The 21,793-nt window shown below is 40.7% G+C and overlaps 1 protein-coding gene across 2 annotated transcripts in view; it reads right to left on the bottom strand.

Moving 5' to 3' along the window:
* The window catches only part of MPPED2 (metallophosphoesterase domain containing 2), a 168,409-nt gene that overhangs the window by 108,024 nt on the left and 38,592 nt on the right, over positions 1-21,793 (bottom strand). For both annotated transcript variants that reach the window (XM_012649582.1, XM_012649581.1), the window contains exon 3: positions 12,373-12,554. In XM_012649582.1, coding sequence (XP_012505036.1) covers positions 12,373-12,554 — 182 coding nt within the window. The remainder of the gene's footprint in view (positions 1-12,372; positions 12,555-21,793) is intronic.

Here is a 21,793-nt window from a genome sequence, read left to right as displayed (position 1 = left end):
ACCAGGAAGGCCAGGGCCAGTTCCATAAGAGAGGCAACCTCTGAAATTGGGCCTTAAAAAATGAACACGAGTTTGCAGAAAAAATGGAACAAGATTGGCAGGCAGGCAGTGGTACTGAGATGAGCAAATATGCATTATCCAGCAAAAATTGAGTAAGTGCTTACTGTGCACAAGGCACCGTGCTTGTGACCTCATCAACCACAAGGAGCAAGAGAGACACCACCCCTACCCTTACGGCACTTGCTTTCATCCACTCATTCATTCACTCAACACACGCTTTTTGAGCAGCTCCTATGTGTCAGGGTCTGGTGAAAGTAGAGGACAGAGTGGCAAACAGGACAAGTCCAGACCCTCACAGAGCTTGCCTTCAGTGGAAGAAAATGGACAATAAGTAAAAAGACGGAGAAATAGGTAAGATAAGAAGACCTCATCCAGGAGGTGGCATGTGAGCAGAACTGACACACTGAGGAAATGGTTAAGTACAAAGGTTCAAGGTGAGAACAAACTTGGGCCAGAAAGTCACTGTGGTCAAGAAGAGACAGCAAGGGAGAAAAGGGTAAGACACGAGCCCAAATAGTGAGGGAGAGGCTGGAAGAAAGTGTGGTGGGGAGTAAAGCTGGACAGACAGATTGCACCAGTTCATAAAGAGCTTTCAATGCCACAGGAGACTTTATTCTGTCAGTTTATGGTTCCTAAAATGCATCCCACGGAATATCATAGGACTCATGAAACAAAGGTCTCGTGCCTCCAATTCTTCATCAGTAAAAATGGTGCTAATAGCATCCACCAACCTCAGGGTGTCATGAGGTTAAGTGGGTTAACGCACGTAAAGGGTCAGGCAATAGTGGGTGCTCAATAAGACTTAGTTATTATTATTAGTGGATGATTTCAGGAGAGACAAATGCAAGTTGGGCCATGGCAGTCTCTCCAGGCATGGTGGAGGTCTGAAAGACACTCAGGAAGGAAAACAAACAACATATAGTCATAGTTAGGCAGAGAAACTTCAGGTGCCTGGGTTAATGGTACTGTGAGTCAGAGGAGAATTTAAGAAAACAAACAGTATTTGGAGGAGATATTAATTCAGTTTGAGATATTACCGGTTTTGAGATGTACCTTCTACCATGTATGTCAAAATACCTACTCTCCAGTTAAATGCAAGTGTTTGCAGAGACAGAGATTAAGATAAAACCAGTATTCCATTCTATAAATAAAACCTCAAAGAATTAGAATAATCTCCCAGGTTTTGATGTGCAGAATTAGCATAGGATGAGAAATGGCTTCACACCCAGGCAGAAGACAAAGCCCCTGGTCCTAGACCCTTCATTAAGAAATCTGTGCAAAATTGGGCAAGACGTTTACACTGAGTTCTATAATAGTTGCTTCATTTATAAAATGAGGGAAACAATACTGACAATCAGAGGCTGGATGCTACATGCAGGGATATGGCTCTCTCGTTCCCCTCTGCATTCTCAGTGTCAGGACCTGGCCCTTAGAAGACATTTAGAATATATGCAAATAACCTTCTGAGGACCAAGTCCCTTCACGTTCTGGGATACAAGGATCCTGCTCTAGGATTTAGGATGACATAGTTTGGGGGCTTCAGTTTTCCTTCTTAGACCAGATGGTTTGGGAAAGTTGAGGACTTTTTTGTTTTCAAAGAGCTGCTTTTTTTTTTTTTATTTTGAGACAGAGTCTCACTTTGTTGCCCGGGCTAGAGTGAGTGCCGTGGCATTAGCCTAGCTCACAGCAACCTCAGACTCCTGGGCTCAAGCAATCTTCCTGCCTCAGCCTCCCAAGTAGCTGGGACTACAGGCATGTGCCACCATGCCCGGCTAATTTTTTTCTATATATTTTTAGCTGTCCAATTAATTTCTTTCTATTTTTGGTAGAGACGGGGTCTCGCTCTTGCTCAGGCTGGTCTCGAACTCCTGAGCTCAAACAATCCGCCCACCTTAGCCTCCCAGAGTGCTAGGATTACAGGCGTGAGCCACCGTGCCCGGCCCAAAGAGCTGCTTTTTAAATTTTATTTCTTTTTAATAGTGATACAACATTCATACAGTAAAATGCAAAAAAAAAAAAAAAAAAGTCGCCCTTTTAAGGAAAGTATTTACCTGTTACTCAGATGAAGCAATGATTATGTCTTGCCCATGTCTATTTCTCTTTAGGAAATGGGAGGATTTCAGAAAAGGAGAAAGTAGGAAGCTCTAGAATGAACATTGAAGTCAAGTCAGTGACTTTAGTTCTCTGGTTGGCTCCAATGTGACCCAGTCTGTCCTCCCAGCTATGTGGGTCTCCATCCATCCATCAGTAAGACAGGGACAATACTGTCTGCTCATATCAACTTCCCTGGAACAATATAAGCATTAATGATCTAATATACCCAAAGGTACTTTGAGTCCTTTGGAGGAAAGGTGTCATATAAATTAAAGGCATTATAATTAATGTAATTTAAGAAATGGCTGCCCATAACACAGAGGATTAGGTTCAGATGGATCACAAAAGACCTGGCCATCATGTGCTCAGGTTGCTAATGATCCTTTCTAATGGAACAAAATCCAATCTTACTTATTTGAGCATATTCAACTATGCTGTGTTTGGGTTCATTTTTTCCCTGAGTACTTTACTTAATTCTGTACCAAAATTGAACTACACTTTAAAGTTAATTTTGTCCTTATTGGGAAAATGTACTTTTATGTGAATTACACCATGAATTAATTTACTTAGGAAGAAAAGAATTCTTCTGTGTAAAGAACAAGTAGATAATAAGTGTGAATCAACCATTATTTGTGTTAAGCAAATACTCCTATCTTATGCTATTACAGACAAGAAAACAGAATGTGTTGCATTCACAAGATAGACTATATAGGCAACTCACAGACACCTAATGAAATCCTAGAATGACACACTGAGAAGAAGAAGAAGAGGAGGAGGAGGAACAGGAGGAGAAGGAGAGGAAGCTGCCATGGCCACCTTAGTGAATTGCTTGAAAGAGAAAAAGAAGCTATTCAATAAATGATAACTCCAGGACAGAAACTGGGAAAACCAAATTATGAATCAAAAACTGAAAAGTACAGCATGTCAGATGCTGCTTTTGTGAACAAGCTAAAGATTAAGAAGCTACCTGGGTATGAAAGAATCAAGGATCTGGGCTTGAGGAAACTCTCTGGCACATCCTCCTCTGTAAATCATGGAAAAGTCATCTTATCTGTCCTTCTTAAAGCCTCCTACCTTTGCCTCCTTATCGGACAACACTATTAAGTGGTCATAAACTCCCATGACTATAAACATTCCAGTGAGGCTGCCCCCGTTCAAACCCTTTCTGAAGCTCTTCTTTGGGAAGCGCTGGGCACTTCACTGGAGACCAGTTGCCTCGTGTCACATCGCCATTTTGTATTCAAAATGGCATCTCCTACCTTTCCCAGCTCACCAGCTCCAGTTCCTAATAATTTCTGCTTGTTTCAAAAACTCACAACTCTTATATGTGTAAGCCATGCCGGGAAAGTACTATGTGAAAGAGTTTAAAAAATAAATTGAAAACTGTCCTTGATAACCTGGCTAAAGGCTGTGCTGGAGTTTGTAAGACAAGAGTGGGTGGGCACCGAAGGTTTCTGGAAGGTGACACTGCAGGGGAGAGTGAGTGGGTCAGAATAAACAGGGGGATCAAGAGGGAGTCGGCAGGAGCTTGAGAAGAGGCACAGGGAAGGCAAAGGCCCGGCCCCTGCATGTGTGTGGGTCACAGGTTAATTACAGTCTAAGAGAGAAGTCTATATAGGTTTGGTCTGGGGTGCTTGAAAAGAGACCAGTGTCAGGTTTCTGGTGGCCAGGCAGGGCCACAGTGTTCACCCTTTGCTCCTAGAAAGAGTGGGCCACGGGCATGCAGGTCTCTGTGGTCACAAACTGTAAGACCACTTTTCCCTGAACTTCTCCCCTCCCCATATCCCTCCAACTTCTGCGCTCCCAGGGAGTAAGGGAGATGCACCAACAGAGCGGGGAAGAGGAGTCACAGCAGGCTTGGAAAATGTAACGGTAGCAAATAACATTTACTGACCCTTCACTACCTGTACACATTGGGTATCCTTTCTCTTATTTAACCTCACGACAATCCCTGGAGGTTAGATACACCAAGCATTAATAATTCTCTAGGCTGGTGCAGTGGCTCATGCCTGTAATCCTAGCACTCTGGGAGGCCGAGGCTGGAGGATCACTTGGGGTCAGGAATTCCAGACTAGCCTGAGCAAGAGTGAGATCCCCGTCTCTTCTAAAAATAGAAAAATTAGCCGGGTGTGGTGGCGCATGCCTGTAGTCCCAGCTACTCGGGAGGCTGAGGCAGGAGGATCGCTTGAGCCCAGGAGTCTGAGGTTGCCGTGAGCTAGGCTGATGCCACGGCACTCTAGCCAGGGCAACAGAGCAAGACTCTGTCTCAAAAAAAAAAAAAAAAAATAGGAAGCACAAGTGCAGGAGTAGGACAATGAGACTAGGGAACTTTGAGACTCAATAAAGTGTGCATTATTTTAAAAAATTCTCCTTTTACAAATGAATAAACTGAAGATCACAGAATTAACAATTTTGAGACCAGGACTGAAATGTAGGCAGACTAAATCCAATACCACATTGCCTTGTAATACAACAACACACACACGTGCACACACACCACCACAGGATACATGCCAGCTGTTAATAGTAGTTATGTGTGAACTGCAGGATATACCGGCAATCTTAATTTTTTTTCTGCATCATTATTTACATTTTTTACAATGAGCATGTAAGCTTTCATAATTAGAAAAAATAGTTGACAGTCATCTTTTAGAAGCTCTTAAAGGGCAAACATTTGCTACCACTGAAGATACTCAAAAATATGTGACAAAAACTCTCAAATACTGCTCAGAAGTATAAAGGTAAATTTGGCAATACATAATACAAATTTTAAAAATACATATCGTTTGAAGCAACAATTCTAGAAATATATCCTATGAATATAATTAAGGATGTTTGCAAAGAGAGAGCAAGAAGGATGTTCATCACTCCAGTGCATATAAAAATAAAAGAATGAAAATATTTTAGGTGTCCAGTAATAGAGATCTGGCTAAATAAATCAGAGAGCATCCACACAACAGAATGCTATGCTGACACTCAGCACGATGTGTTAATTTTTTTAAGTTACAAGAAAATATGTGTAGCTTTATTAATTGTAAAAAAAAAATGGTCATAAAAAAATCCCTCAAAGGATAAATAGTTCCTGCTATTGAGGATATTAAAAATAGATATAAAAAGCAGAAAAATTTTTGAAACACTATACACCAAATGGTAATTACTCTGGAGATAGGATTACAGAGGAATGTATATTTTCTACTTTGCACATGTCAAATATTTGAATTTTTATAATGTATATGTATCTTAAAATAAAAGTATTCTTGGAAAAAAGTATTTTAGTCATATTTATTGATGTGAAAAATTTTTCACAATATATTGAGATGAAAAAGGTTACAAAACTGTACTGCTATGAGATCTCTATTTTGGTAAAAAAATATTTGTGTGTGTGTACGTATAAATAGAAAACATTCTATAGGAATTCACACTAAAATGTTAACAGTGGTTATCACTGTTCATGGGTAGTTTTGTGTTTTCTTCTTTTTACTTATCTCTAGTCACCAAGTTATCAGGAATTAACTTGTATAACATGTATTATAAGAATAAAATAAATAGCTCAGGGTATGAAGGCTTTTCACAAAGACCAGCTCCAAAACTGTGGCCCAATAGCAAGATCGCTAGAAAAGGAACACAGTCTTCCTCAAGGGGCAGAAACTGATTTGTGAGTCTACAATCTGGGATGTTTGTTACGGTCACACTCTGTTACAACCATGCCTCATACAATGCTCCCACAAATATGAATAACCCTCTTCTTGAGATTTTCCTTAGAAGCATTTTCGTTCTCCCTTTTAGGCCTGGAGAGACTGAAGCTCAGACCTATTAAATGACAATCTAAACCAAAGAAAAGTCATAATTAAAAGTGCATGGCATTGGTAACTGTATTTTTGACTGACTAGATTGTTATATACAAACTTTCGGCTGAAATAGACCACCCAGGAACCTTGATTTTCTAATTATAATGTAGGAAACTAAACATCAACAGCAAACTCATCTTAAGTATTTCTGCACGGTACGTAGGAATCACTAACAACAACCAATAGGATGTTGTAAATTCTTTGAGGGTAAAAGGAAAAGGGAAGTGGAGGAGAGGGGAGGGGAAGGAAGGGTCCTTGTCTAGTTGGGGAGAGAGATAAGTAAACAATGACCTAGCAACCATGGAACGGGCTACACAGATATCTGACCAACGTGTTAAGGGAAGCCGCTAGTTATGAAAGAGAATGTGTCATAAAGGATGTGTGGGTTCTGGAGGAGAAGGTCATTCCAGGAAGTGGGAACAGGGCTTGCAAAGAGAAAGAGGTGTGACGGGGCATGTTGCATTTAAAAAATAGGAAAAAAATTGAGCGTGCGTAATTGAAAATTGGAAATAAGAAGGCGGATGTGCAATCAACTGATAAGACCTTCTAATGCTCATTTGCGCAGCATCCGTGGGCATGTACACCATGCACCAGAAGAAGGTACCAAACATATACTGCAGATGAAAGCACTGTAGGGACTCAATCGAGTGAATAGTAAGTAATATCAAAAAGGCATGGGTGGGAAGAACATTAAGACCAAAGTGGAGGAAGGCTGCACACAGGAAAATGCCCTGCAAAATGTACCTTTAGGGAAAGTGGTATTAGAAGCCACTGATGTTCAGAATTTACAAAAAAGCAATAAAAATAATCGCATTTTAACTGACAGGTACTTTACACAGTTCACGAGTTTATTTTTAAGCCAAGTCTGTGACTGGGATGCATTTTTGCCAAGATAAAAAAGAAACTATCATGACAGTTGGATGGCAGGGTCCCAGGCCAGCTCGCCGAAGCCGATTCATGATTTGACTAAAATATTAATGGGACTATAGGAGTTAACTACCGCTTTAACCAGTGTTTCCCTGAAAAAGGTTTCTCTGTGCTCCCTTCCCACAACTCTGGCAGCAAGTCCTTGGCAATAAGAAGCCCCCTGTCACTCTGAGCCTGGACTTGCTCTCTGGAAGACAGCGCTCTGGGCCGCAGCTGAGCGGAGAGAGGCGCAGGTTGTTTGGGAGGATGGAGGAATGGGATGTCTGATCAGCCAGATTGGTGAGAGGTGGGACACAGGGGTTCTGGTGGCTCCCTCAAGGTGGCAGTTACAGGGATTTAAAGTTTCATTCCCTAACCCATGGCAGAGATTTTTAGGGGAAAGGAGCCACTGGGGCAGTAGCTGCAGCTGTTAGAATACCCTGGTCATTTGTAGTTCAAGTGTTCATAAGTAAGAAAGACAAAATTTCCAGGCTCCTGTCAGTAGCCACTCATTTCAAGGACTGGTATAATGAGATACTAATGTCATAAGGCAATTTAGACTATTCCTAGGAACTTATGTGACTGGTTGCGTCTTTAGTGGTTTTTTATTTATTTATTTATTTATTTTGAGATGGTCTCTCTCTCTCTCTCTCTTTTTCTCTCTCCCTCTCTCTCTCTTTCCCTCTCTGTCTGTCCTCTGTTACCCAGGCTGGAGTGTAGTGGCACAATCATAGGTCATTGCAGTCTCCAATTCCTGGGCTCAGGCGATCCTCCTGCCTTAGCCTACTGAGTAAGTAGGACTACAGATGCTCATCACCATGCCCAGCTTATTTAAAAAAATTTTTGTAGAGATGGGAGTCTTACTATGTTGCCTAGGCTGATCTCAATCTCCTCATCTCAAGCCATCCTCCCACCTCCGACTCCCAGTGCTGGGATCACAGGCTTGAGCCACTGTGCACAGCCTTTCATGTTCTTTGTGAGTATTTACTTAGTTATAATCCACTGCCATTGGAACTGCCCAAGCCAATGGCAAGAATGCTTCCCCACCTCCCAATGCACTCCATTGGCCAACTCACACGTAGAGGCTGTGCCACAAAACAGCTTTTGCAGGAAGTAAACCCACCTAGCCCCTGAGCGTGTGTATGTGTGAATGTGTGTGTTAAGGAGAGGCAGTTATTCAATGAACCATGTTTTTACCCAGGATATGGTCTCTCCATCAGGGATTCCAAGTCCCAGACTGGGAGTAGAGAATGTTAAGAAAACACGCTTGGGACTTGGAGTCTGATGAACTTAAGTTCAAATCCTAAGGTTACTCCCTAATTGAGTGATCCTAAGGACGTTAAGTTCACTGAAGTGCTCAGTTTCCTTGAGTAAAAAAGAAGCTAATAATACCTTTTCCACAAATTACTGTGAGCGTTGTATGAAATGACACCCGTAGCAGGCGGGGAAGGCGACAGCATCTAGACCCTACCTCCCACAGGCAATACACGTTAATGCTGGCTCACCCATCCCATCGTGCTCCTTCCAAGTTCTAATCTCAATCTGGCCATTAATTATATGGGAACCATGGGCAATTCATTCAGTCTCTCCAGCCTCAGTTTCCACTTCTATCAAATTAGGAGATGGGACTCCATGGCCTCCAAGGACTCTCCCAGCCCTGACATTCTGTCTAGTTCATGTCATTGTTAACAGGGGCGCTTGTTATTTCAGGGCTCCCTCTTACGCCGAATCCCTCTTTAAATGCCCAGGGCCAGTCTGTTTAGTTTCTGCCTTCTGGACTCTATGCCACTGGCTCTGTGTCTCCCTCTACGCTATCTGTTGCAAGTGGTCTATAGGCCAGGGGTTGTTCTAAGAATGGTGTGAGCTTTATCACAGAGTATATCCTCACAACAACCATGGAGTATATTATGATGCCTATTTTATAAATGAGTAAATCAAGTATCAGGAGTTTAAGAAACTTACCAAAGGTAGCAAATTCAAAGCTGAATCTTCCCAGCTGCTCATAGTCATTACATGCTATACTACCTTTCCATCCTTTGAAGGTGCCTGGTTTGAGTTCTATCTTCTTATGACGCTGCGCTGTGCTAGCTTATCTCATAAATTACCTTGTATTAATAACTTTACATGTTACACTTGTCAGGTGACATTATGTACATATTAACCAGCTCCCGTCGTCTCTGAACCAACAGGGAACATATGATGGGATTCTCAGGCCTCATAGCTGGTAGGTCAGGGTGAGATTCAAGACAGGTGGGGTTTAAACACATCTTTCAAATATGCACAATATTAGCACATGGCCAAACAGCTACTCGATTTCCACATGCAGCTACCAGAAGCTACAGCATTTCTTTTCATTCAAGCCTAAAACCTGCAAGCTTCCAGCTGCCCAAGCCCACTCATAACATCACCGAATAACAAAGGAAAAAGGCTTGTGCTTTGGCGTCAGACAGCCCCAAGTTAACAAGCTGAGTGTACTTAGGTGGGTCACTTAACCTTCTGAGCTTCTTATCTACTAACTGACGGTGGGTAAGTTAACCCAGCTGAGCTTCAGGTTCCTCATCTGTAAAATGGGGATAACGACACAACTTTAGAGGGATGTTATAGGTATAGGAGGAATGCCTGGCCTATAGCAGAAACAGATCAGCCCACTGGGAGAGTAAAGGAGCATGGGGGACAGTCGGGTGGTTTTCAATAATCAGCATTGTCTAGACTAGAGTAGGAAGAAGGAAATCAACTAGAGATGCATTGGATTCTAAATGCCTGCCAAATCTGTGAGACCCCTGCCCCAGGGAGAGTCGGATGACCTCTCACAGCAAAAGCCCTAGACTGATCTGACCCCCTGACTCCACTCTGCCAGGCTACCTGGTGGCTGTTGCTGAAAGCACCCTTTTCAGGTGAGTGGTTTCTGATTGAGCCGAGTGGTAGAGTGTAATCACACACCATCTCTCACCCTCTGAGCGCCATGAAGTTGCCCAGGTAACAGTGAGCTATTCTGGGCCTTCTCAATGGGATCCCAACTGCTCTACCCAGATCCCATGGGCTCCCTTCAGTCCCACATTCTGCATCCCATGCTGAGACCTCTTCCTCCTGCCTCATCAGATCAGAGGGGAAATGAGAAAAGAGGGAACTGACCATGCAGCTGGGCCTTAGCATTTTATTTCTTGATCATTTTATTTCCTTAGTTACGGCACATTTCCATTTATGGAGTACTTTCCCTTATAAAATCTCTGAGTGTTTACTTCTAATCTACTAACTAATTCCTCTGACCTCTTCTTGTTTTTACCCTTTAAATATCTGTCAATGGTTCATTCACCACGTTCCCCATTCAGTTATTAATGGCCCACAGAAACTTACTAGCAGCAATCATTTACTGATTAATCTGCACACCAATCCAGAAAGACAGGTAATATTAATCCTTAGTTCTGCAGAGGGAAGCCAAGGGGTAAAGAGAGGTTAACTCAGTTGCCCAAGGTCAGTGGCTAAACAAGATTATAACCAGGATCTAACTTGTCTTGTATTTCTGTAAACTTCCCATAGTGCTGTTCCCTTTCTTATTTAAAAATCAACATTGTCAACGCAGCTCAATAATTTCTGTGTTGAGATTCCATTGTCACGGACTGTTTTAAAATTGTCAAAATTCACCTCAAAATAATTTTAACTGGCAGTAGTTCAGAGATAAAAGTTGCTAAAATAAAGAGATAATCGTACTTGAAAGAAAATGTTACAGAGGCAAAAAAACAGAAATGAAAAGATCTGGATGTAGACCCAACTCTGCCACAATAAGACTGAGAAAGTCACTTAACTTCAATACATCTCTGTATTCATCTCTAAAAATGAGATTATGCTAAATGATATTTTAAAATCTGGCTGTTTTAAATAAGATGATTGAATACCTACTAAAACAGCACAAAATATAAAAGCTCCAACATCCAATGCCACCAAGATCATGGTAAAACTGGTACCTATACATTCATTCACTGCTAATGAAGCACACAGGTACAATGCCCTTGGAAAGCAAGATGCCAACATGCAGCATGAACCGTAAAGAATTTTATATCCTTTGATTTAGTAATTTAACTCAAAAACAGTATTTCACCCTAAGAAATACTTCAATGGAAACAAAAAGACACAGACACACAAAAATGCACCTTTCAGTGCTAGCTACCAGAGGAAAAACTGACATCAATTTAAATGCTCATTTTTAGAGGGACGTCTTATTAAAGAAAGGCACAGCCAACACTATAAATGGCATATTGATATTAAAAAGGATAAATATGAAAATTATGCAAAAAGATTTGAAGTCTTACCAAAAAACACTATTAAATGAAAATAGCCAAAAGTCAAAGAGCAGATTTGTACTCTGATGTCAACTATATAAAATGTGGATAGATGAGCAAGGTCATATGAAAAATCAAAATAGTTACGTTATTATTTAGGCTTATTGCTTATCTAAAAAATATTATAACCATTTTTAATCCATATTCTTTTTCCATTAACATATACGTTTATCATTTAATCAAAAATTTAAAAATTTCTCAAGCCCTGCATTAGTTTGATGAAAAACAAAATTTTTCAGTTTCTGCCTAAGTCTCCTGAGTAATTTTTGTTGGCTGACACATTATTCATGACATTATTCTTACAGACAGATTTCTGCTCTTTGCTATACAATTCTTTAGTGTCTTTAGAGATTCTAAAATCTCAGAACACTTGCACTTCTTTTCCTCCCCTAAGAGGATTCTTAAAAAGATCTGTCTTCTAATCTAAATATTAATAACCCCATGATTGTCTTGTAATGCTAACATATGGCAACTGTCTGAGCCAGGATCTAACATTTTGCAGTAACCCCAACCTGTGGTACCTCTAGAGCAACCAGAAAGTTGCCACTGTCCTTTTTACAGTGCATGGAGCAGTTTCATATCCCAAGTTTTTGGAGGTTTACAGCAGGACACCTTATCTTTTCAGGGGTCTTAGGACACCTTCCAGTTCACTTAGGAAAACTGCTCCAAGCAGCAATGTTCTGTAGGAACTTTGCTTCATATGAGGACTTTTATATCCTCCTCATTTCTTAGAAATGTTCTCTTACTAGTAGGTCATTTGTACATCTTTGCTCATAATATCTGGGAAAGATTACAGAGCCAATGAATTAAAAATATGATTCTAGGTCTCCTGTGTGCCAATGAATGCCCTCATTAAAGCAGAATGAGTGAGATGAGATCGTTTTCAAAGCTTTCCATCCCTTTGCCCCAAAGCCACCAAGGCCAGGCACTGAAAGGATGCACAGTAAAATTAAATATCTAAAAATTCATCTTTAATTAACAGAATTGGATTAAAGCTAGACACCACCGCATATCATACGAGAAATGGCTGAGCTGGCTTCCAAGTGCTCTAATTCAATTAGGACGCAGTGAGTGACACTCGGACGGGAAAGGTTAATTGGGGCCGCCAGAACGCAATCATTCCTTACCTAACCAGTCATTAAACTTCTTAACCTCTGAGGGCAGTCCCAGCTCGGTGAAATCGCCTGTGTGGAGAAGGATGTCCCCATAAGGCATCTGGATACCATCTGTTCTGGAGTGTGTGTCTGAGATGCAGACAAACCGCGTGTGGCCCGCTGGTTTTGGAGTGTCATATGGGATGGGGTCGACCCTAAAGTAGACATAACAGATCCCATAACAGTTAAACATATTAGAACCCTCGCAATTGTCATCGCACATACATATCTGATTGTTATCCGTGAACTCACCCAGACAAACCGATGCAAAGGCAGAAAGGCCCATTGTAACAAAGGACATTTTTGAGTGGAAAGGGTATCCCTTCCCCCCTCTACAACCCCACTGGGCAAATTCAAAAAGACTTACTTACCTGGTAGGAAAATTAAAAGGAAAGAAAATCTTACACGTAGAGTTGAAATAACCCAGGAAACTGATAGAGTGATTAATGGTGAAGTTTAGGGATATTGAACCCCAACTGGGGAGGTAAAATTATGCTATTTCTCTCTCATCATGCTCCAATTGATCCCACTACTCATTAGGAAATGGATAACTAATTTATTCCTTCTTAAACATGCATAACTTAAGCAATGAACTAATTTGCAGAGAGCAGTCTGCACATGCTCTGCCAACTGAGATGTGGAGAGACAGCACTTGTATTTAATTTCCTTCCCACCTACATTCAACACCTGTATCTTCTTGTTTTTGCTAAGAGATTCACAAATCAAATTGTAGGGAGGGAAAGTGATGCCAAAATGACGCGGCTTTAAAAAATATATGTATCAGATGTTAAAAGAACTTTGTCAAACTCGTTTTTACCACGATGAATTATCTGCAGTTCCAGTGACATCCTAGGTTACTAGGAATGCTCAAATGCCTTGGGCAAAGATTCTATTCAGTACAAATAGGAAGCCTCTTAACGGTCATGTATATATCTACATATGCATTAATATATGTATAGTTTTAGAGACCTAAGCACTGTGAAATTACACCAGGGCATAAGAATCAAAAGGCAAAATGATCAACCCGAAGCAAAGAAAATGAAACAGAACATTCTCATTTAATTGAGTGTAACAAAGTGTACTAAATAAACTTGGTAAAGAAATGCAAATCTGACTCTTCAAGCATACAGTTTTAATTATTTAAGGGTTTGTGGCAGAGTTAAGGGTGCTTTAACTGTATTAACTCTACACTGACAACTTCCTTTAATTTCTCTGTAGGAATGGTCACTTATTTTTGCATTACGGGTGAAAAGGAGCAGTTAAAAATGCAAAGAGAAGGTCACAAGAGAAGCAAATATGCAATGCAGAGATCAGAGTGTGAAACCTTAAATAAGGAACAATATTTCATATCACAGTCCCACCCCCAATAGTTAACATGCAGCAGAGAACACACTGAAAGCTCAATGCAAGATTCCCTAAACATGTGGCTTTAATTTTTTTTCCTTTTTTAAAAGAAACAATCTGTTTTTTTTTTTTGAATATTTGTTTTAACAATGACAATTTCAGTGAAGGAAATAAAGACATCAGTGCATAACCTGATGAGTCTCATATTTCTTCAATGACTAACCTTTTTATTTTATTTTATCTGTGCCAGAAAAGAAGGAAAGTTAAGGAAGAAGAAAGGAGACCAAGAGGAGAGAAAAGCAGAAGGGAGAGAAGAAGGAAGGAGTTCTGTGAACTGGTTGTCACAGTGGGTCTAATCAGAAGCTCAAAAAGAAAGTTTAACTTCTGCAAAAAATTAATGGATTTTTCCTGTTAGAAAGGTTAGAAATTAATACGCTGTTACCACAGAGAAAATTCACTAAATCCACTGAGATCTCATCAATAACCTGGAAACCCTCTTGATCATATCCAATGTTGCTTTTTATATATAAAAATGTTTGATGTCTTCCTTTCCATCGCTGAGATTCGATTACACTGAGTCTCAGTGGTTCCAATCTTATCAACATCTCCCGTCTTCTAAAAGTATGTAGTTTTCCCAGAGAATGAATAACTATTCCCTGCGGCAGATGGCTGTGTCACTCTCAAAAACGATAGGCAATATTCCTATCCCAAAAGTTAAGATGCTCACTAGAATGGGACTGTTTGCACTTACTTAATCCACCAACATTTGAATGACAACTTAATAAATCAACCATTGGACCTCTAAATGCATGCTAAATATATGAATAAATTCAATATCTATCTATTCAGTATTTCTTTCTTTTCCAGCTTTCATCCTAACAGTAATGCACAGACACAGCTCCATTTCTCTCTGTAACTCAGCTAAGCTACAGACACAGCTACTGCTTCAAAATCCTTCGGGAGTCCATCCCAATTTATGAGAGGGGCATCATAGTCATCATTTTGAATTTATTAAACAGAAAGTAGCACAGATGTGAACCCCTTGCTGTAAATAGGCCCCTATTCTATGAGCCTTCCTACTTCAGAGCAGCCAGCCATCACATGATACATAATTTGTTTCCCATCTTTGCTCCATATTGGGCAATAAACCTTCTGAGACTGTGGGGAACACCAGTCAATTTCTGAATCACTTCCACCTTCTTCCCCAGCCTCCTACCTCCTCCAGAGAAACATCTAAATGCTCAGCAGAATTAACAATTAAATACATGCCAAGAAACAGAAATGTAGAGGGGACAGGAAGGAAAATATTTCTTCTCAGCTTTGAGCTGAAATAGGATGACGAGTTCAAAGTAGATGGCCAAACAAGCAGAGCAGGCTCACTCATTGACACCACCAAAATGACATCATCAAAGAGAAACAATTAGTAGATATTTGGGAGATGTATGGAGGATTGATTCAAGGTAGGGGACTGGAAGGAGTAGAGAGCATAAGGAGTCAAAGGCAGAATTTGTATAGATCCCCTGACCCAGAGGCATGGAGGTCCTTTGTTATCCACAGGACAAAGTACAAAGCAAGAGGTGGTTTCAGAAGACAAGACAGTGCAGCCTGCCAGAGCTACACTGCAGGACTGCAGGACCTGGGGGTGATAGGAAGGAAAACGTTTCCACCCACAGACACTCAGAGTTGAAAATAAGACTCTAGCGGAGTGGGCAAGTTGTAGTGGAGATAATTAAAGCTGAAATAACCTGAGGGAAGCTACTACTCCCAAATTGGGCATTTGATAAACACCTTGAAAGAAAAAGTCAAGACAGCCAAATATTTTCATTGTGGCAGCACGTCCAACGGAGATCCTGTTATTGGAAGATCTACCTGTTCGCTTTGTGTGAAGACACTCAAGCTACATTTTCCTCCTTAGTTTACAACTTTACCACTGACTGTTTATGCTGCTGACTTCTCAAATGACCTAACATTTCCCCCAAAGCACCACGTCAAATATCCCAGCAAGTGAGTATCTTACCAAGGCAATCTAAACCCCAGAGCCAGATTCAAATATCAGAGTGAGATTTGCACATACATTTGAGTACACCCCCGGGGAAAACAAGACGACACGGGAAGATGAGAAGAAAACACAGCATCATACAATCCCAGAGCAGGACAAAACCTTACGAGGCATCTGGTTCAACGCTTTATGTGACGCTTGAATCCCTTCCACCCACCCCTAACCTGTCTCACTGACATAAATTTCCATTCCAAGGTTTCCAGAGAAGGGGAGCTCCCAAGCCCCCTCCCAGCCCCCTGTACAACCCATTCTGGCTTTTGATAGCTCCACTTCTTAGAAAGTTTCTGCTCCAGATTCTGCACCTCTGAGAAAGCTGAGCGTGGTCCAAAGACTTTGGCCTGGAGCCTGAAGACTGAGTAACAATTTTGGCTCAGTCATTTGCTTTGGGCAACTTCTTTAATTCCTTTGAGCTTCATTTTTTCTCATCTGTAAAATGGAAATAATAATGCCTAATTTGCTATGTTGCTATGAGGATATAAATTGTTAAGTACTCTGAAAACAGAGAAGAAATAACATAAGGGCGAAGAGTTGTTTGGCTATGGAGTCAGACTGCCTTGCTCTGAATTCCACTCCATACTTATTAATATGTGACACTAAGCAAGTGGCTTAACCCTTGTGCCTTGGTTCCCTCACCGGCAAAATGGGTATATAATAGCACCTATTTCCTAAGGTGGTTGTGAGAATACAAAAGGATAATGTATTCGAAGCATTTAGAATAGTGTCAGACACACAGTAGACACTCAAGAAATGTTAGTACTTCTTTTTACTAGTAGTAATAGTATTTTTACTGCCCTTAGTAGTAGCAGTATCATTTACTTTCTCCGACCCCTTTCTCTCCTTCCATTATAAGGAGATAACAACTACCACTCAGGGACTTTATGAGAATTAAAAGAGATCACATACACCATACCTAACACAGTCCTGGGCACAGAATCTAGTCTTTAAATACATCTGTTTCCTTCCTGTCACTCCTTCTTAATCCTAGTTCTGCACTCTGAAATGATAAAAGAATAAGAATCCAGTCCCTTTTCCATCTGACAGTTCTTCAACTAGTTGGAAACATCTATTTTAATACCCTGAAACCATCTATCTCCCCTCTAGCTGAGCAGCCAGTTTCTTCAACTTTTCCTTGTGTGACAGGATGTCTAATGCCCTCAAAATCCAGGTGATCTCCTCCTAGATACAATTCCACTGGCCAGAACCCCTCCATCTGTAGTGCCAGAATTCATGGTCTGCGTGAATTCATAGACCAACAAGCTGTTCATCAAAGACACATACTTAGTCCAGGCCATGGAGAGGTGAGAGCATCGAACAAACTGTTGGATTTTCATAGACGAGGCCTGAGCTATCATCTAAAACCATTTTCTAATTAACTCTCTCAGTTTTGTGCCAAGCCTCAAATCTTGTTCTTGAAGCTTGATCCTCAAATGTTTATATAACTCACTGCATATTCCAGCAAATAAACCATTCTCATTTATTCAGTCTTGATACATCAGGAGTTTTTTTTTGTTTGTTTTTTTTTTTTTTTTTTTGAGACAGAGTCTCACTGTGTTGCCCGGGCTAGAGTGCCATGGCGTCAGCCTAGCTCACAGCAACCTCAGACTCCTGGGCTCAAGCAATCCTACTGCCTCAGCCTCCTGAGTAGCTAGGACTACAGACATGCGCCACCATGCCCAGCTAATTTTTTCTATATAGATTTTTAGTTGTCCAAATAATTTCTTTCTATTTTTAGTAGAGACGGGGTCTCACTCTTGCTCAGGCTGGTCTCGAACTCCTGACCTTGAGCGATCCACCCACCTCGGCCTCCCAGAATGCTAGGACTATAGGCGTGAGCCACCGCGCCCAGCCCATCAGGAGTTTTTAATCCACAAAAAATAATATGATAATATTATTGCTTCCGCTGTGGAGTCCTCTTCTGGCCATATCTGTTATTTCTTTCCAATAACAAATGCATACAGTGTTGCAAACCGCATGGACAGATCTTAAGAAAAGCTGTTATCCTGGGTTTGCTGTGACATGGATTTCTTCTTTAGACCATGTGTGCAGTCAAACCCTTGTGTACACACTTAGCCTATAATTCAGTGTGAGAACACAGCTTTACCCTTACAAAGCATTTTAACTGTATTTCAACGTGTTTAGCATCCCCCATTCCACTTTAAATCCCTGATGTTGTATTGATGCATTCCACTGACTTTATCTTTAAAAAGTTTTCCAGCGTAACATTAAAGCTTTCACTTTTACCCAGAAACTTTAGATAGCGTGAAAGCTAAAGTTATATTTGTGACATTACACCATCCAACCTGGACACACTATTTGGTAACGACATATGCAAAACCTGCCAGCGCAACAATGAATAAATAAATACTGGGCTGACATTAGTAGAATCACAGAATGTTAAATTAAAAGGGACCTTAGATATTATCTAATCCTGTGTTTCACTTCTATGAGTATCATCTTCATGGTCTTTGCCTCACTCGCTTGGACTATAATTCAATTTTTGTCCTACAGTTTTGACACAAATACCTTTTAGTTTTGTCCTGAACAATATATCACCTATGAGATCATGAATCAGATATGATTGTTTTATTTTTCAACTACACATTGAAATAAAATCTAAGTATTAAAATGTTGTTTAAAGTTTGTCTACTCTAAAGCATCTTGCCCAACAGTAATGATACATACTCACACTTTGGAAAACACTGACCAGGTTTTAAATGACTCATTTTACCATGAAGAATCCGAGCTAGAACTGCACTGAACTGGAACTGCGCTGAACTAGAACTCAGGCGTCCTAACTTCCAATTCACTTCTCTTTCCACCCACTTAATTTTGGAAGCTAAAATATACCTGCACTTGGAGAATAAGAGTGAGTTTAAAAATTATAAAATGTCAGGAAATTAATAATTTAAACTCTGAGAGCCATTGATATCTACAAAGACGACTCAAAATTATTTGAATTCACTGTCAAAAATATCCACCTTTCAATGCTCCCTTTGTTGATCCCTCAATTCTTATGTTAAGTTATCCAGTCAGATGGAGTCTCCTAAATTCAAAAAAAAAAAAAATTGCATATCACAGTTCATTGGGGGAGTGGGCAATACAAAAGTTTTATCTGTAGAATATTGGTAAAAATAAAAGAGTTCCCATTCCCAGGGTCGTCAAGTCACATGTGCAAAAACTTCCCAAATGCACGTCTCTTCAGAGGGACTACTTTAGCAGACAGGCAAGTCTCATTACAAAGAGCCCTGGTGGTAGAGTCCAGAGGCCTTTGTGTTCTTACTACACTTATCATCAATCAGCTGTGTGTGAACCTAAGCAAGTCACTTCCCCTGTTCTAGGCTCTGTTCCCCAAGTGTGAAAAGAGAGGCAGGACCAGACCATTCCAAGTTTCCATGATTAGCCACGTGGCTTATGCATCACTATTCACTGGGGAAAGACATGAGAAACAATTCAGACTCTGAAGTCGTTTAAAACACATTTTTTTTCTTTGCAATTTTATTTTCTGCTTTCCAAGACAATGCAAAGACAAATGGCAGTACAGATCCATCCACATGTAATCAGAATTAGTAAGACTTTACATAAAGAGAAGTGAAACTGCAATGTAGGACTGTAGACAGGATCTAGGTGTATCTAGTGCAAAAGAGAACAAAGAAGCCAGAATTCCAGTTACTACAACAAAACCAAAATTAAAGGCTATGTGATTTAACTGAAGGCACTTCAGAAATGGGATTGTTCTTGTGTTTTTAAAACTACGAGCTGGTGAAATTCTCCTGGTTTAGCTGTCATGCCCTGGAACAGTAATGGTGTGCTGAAACACAGTAAGCATAACAGAACCAGATGTATAAATATATTCACATTTGTACCAAAGGCACTGCTTTCCTTTAACTGCTGAACTGCTGTATCAACACTGTTCTATCACCAACTAATTATAGCTAACAAAGCCCACTGCACAGAGTGTGTCTCCTCTATTTTTTCCTAGTACAAAAGTACAGTGCTGACATTCAATGAATGTTAAGTGGTAACGATTTAATTCTTTGAGCACTGCATGCAATATGAATTCGTGGTCCTTCCACTAGGGCCATTCGAGATGTTTTCATGCCCAGCAGGCTACGTACTGTGGCAACCACTGAAGCCTCTCAGATGGCATATTATCAGGTCATAAATAACCCACTGGAGATGTACTGTCCAGAGTTAAATATTTTTTTCTCTTTTAAAGTGACAATGAGGTTAATTGGCTTAAAATTCTGGGTAATGGCTTTGCATTTGAGGAAAAAAAATATGTGATGTATTACTCAATGCTCATCATTCCACATAATTAGTTGGTCCATCAGTTGTCAGGCAGTTGGTCAACAACCAGGTACCACAGTAGGTGCTGGGAAGACAAACAAGCAACGAGAGTGGTTCCCTCAAGGATTCTGCATTTGATCTGTCAATTCCCTATTCAACAAGTGCTTACTGACATGCCTGGTAACTGCTCTGTCATCTAGTCATTTCACAAACATTTATTGTACTGAGCACCTTCTAGGGGGCATTGTGAGTCTGAGATGGTCCATGTGATATGCAAATAAGTGATTTATGAAGCAACATGCAAAGTGTTATATTAAGAATGTTCGAGGTGTTATGGAGTAAAGGAGAAGATACCTGACACTGCCGGTGGGCTAGGAAGAAGGACAGGTAACACTGCAGTGAACACAGGACAAAAGCTAGTATGTTAATTCCAGATGCCTGGAACAAAGGATTGGCTCTCCCAGGGGCTCAGGAAGAAGAAACACCAGAGCAGCCTGTAGCTGGGACTTGACTTGGGATTGAAATAAGCACAGGCTTTAGAAAATCTGGAAGAAAAGAAGGGCTATCCAGGGAATTGCAAGAGTGGTGTTAAAGCACTTAGCGTGTTTAGGGACTTGTGAGTAAATATGCATGGCTGGAGCAGAGTTGCTGTGACATCGCTCAGTAGAAGATTTGAAAGGCTGGTGGGATTGGGGGCAGAACCTCAGAGAGCCAGAGTATGGGCCTTAACCACACTTGGAGACCATAGGAAACATCTTCCTCCCCTGCCTACTAAGAGGTGCAGAGGGCCACAATGAAAGCTGAGTTTTAGGAAAGCTGAGTTCAAGAAATGGGGGACAATGGAGGAAAAGTTGGCTTGGAATCAACTGTAAAAAAATCAAAGCCTATGATGACAAAGTCGAGCCCAGTCAAAAAGAAAATAGAAAAGAGAGAATACAAAGGAAAGTCAGTAGAAAACTGATGCTATCATAAACAGAAACCATCATCATGATTATGTAAATGTATACTATAAAGGAGGACTGGAGAAGTAGTTGAAAATTACCTGCAACATCCTACGCTAAGTCTCCTATAGCTCCAACTCCCAACCATTTGTAATATTCATCTGGCAGCTAACGGAATTTTTTGGCTGTAAACAATAATAATGATGATGACGAGCAATCGCAGCAGTTTTCAGTGAGAAGCCAGGCTCTGTGCAAGGCACTTGATATGGATCACTTTCATTCAGTCCTTTCGGCAGGCAGGCCCTGCCTTTTCCTTATTTTACACACCAAGGAAACTGAAACTCAAATTAAGCAGCATGGCAGAGGCAATGGGCTAGCAGGTGGCTCTGCCCCGGTGTGGCTGCTGAGCGGCTGCTTTTATCCTCCAGCTTGTACAACCTCCTCTTACACAACACGACACACACAGATCTAAGAGCAGATTCCGTCCTAAAATGGGGCACACAGTTTCAAAATCAATAATTACAACCACAACTTCAAGAACAAAATGTGGATCATTTCCAAACACTGGCCCACCTCCAACATGTCTTCACCTCGCTCATGCCAGTAGAAAGAACTTAAGAGCCATCAAAACATAGCATTTTTTTTTAATATGGGGGCATGGGGGGTTGGGAGTGGAGTTTACAAAGAGTGTAAGTTTGCTCTAATTGATTAAACAAGATTTTTTGTATTAAAATTCTGCCCAAATGAGAACAAATTCTATCTT

The sequence above is a fragment of the Propithecus coquereli genome, unplaced genomic scaffold (genome assembly GCF_000956105.1).
Source record: "Propithecus coquereli isolate 6110/MARCELLA unplaced genomic scaffold, Pcoq_1.0 Scaffold30, whole genome shotgun sequence".
Lineage (NCBI taxonomy): Eukaryota > Metazoa > Chordata > Mammalia > Primates > Indriidae > Propithecus > Propithecus coquereli.
This window is presented reverse-complemented; position numbering and strand designations above follow the sequence as displayed.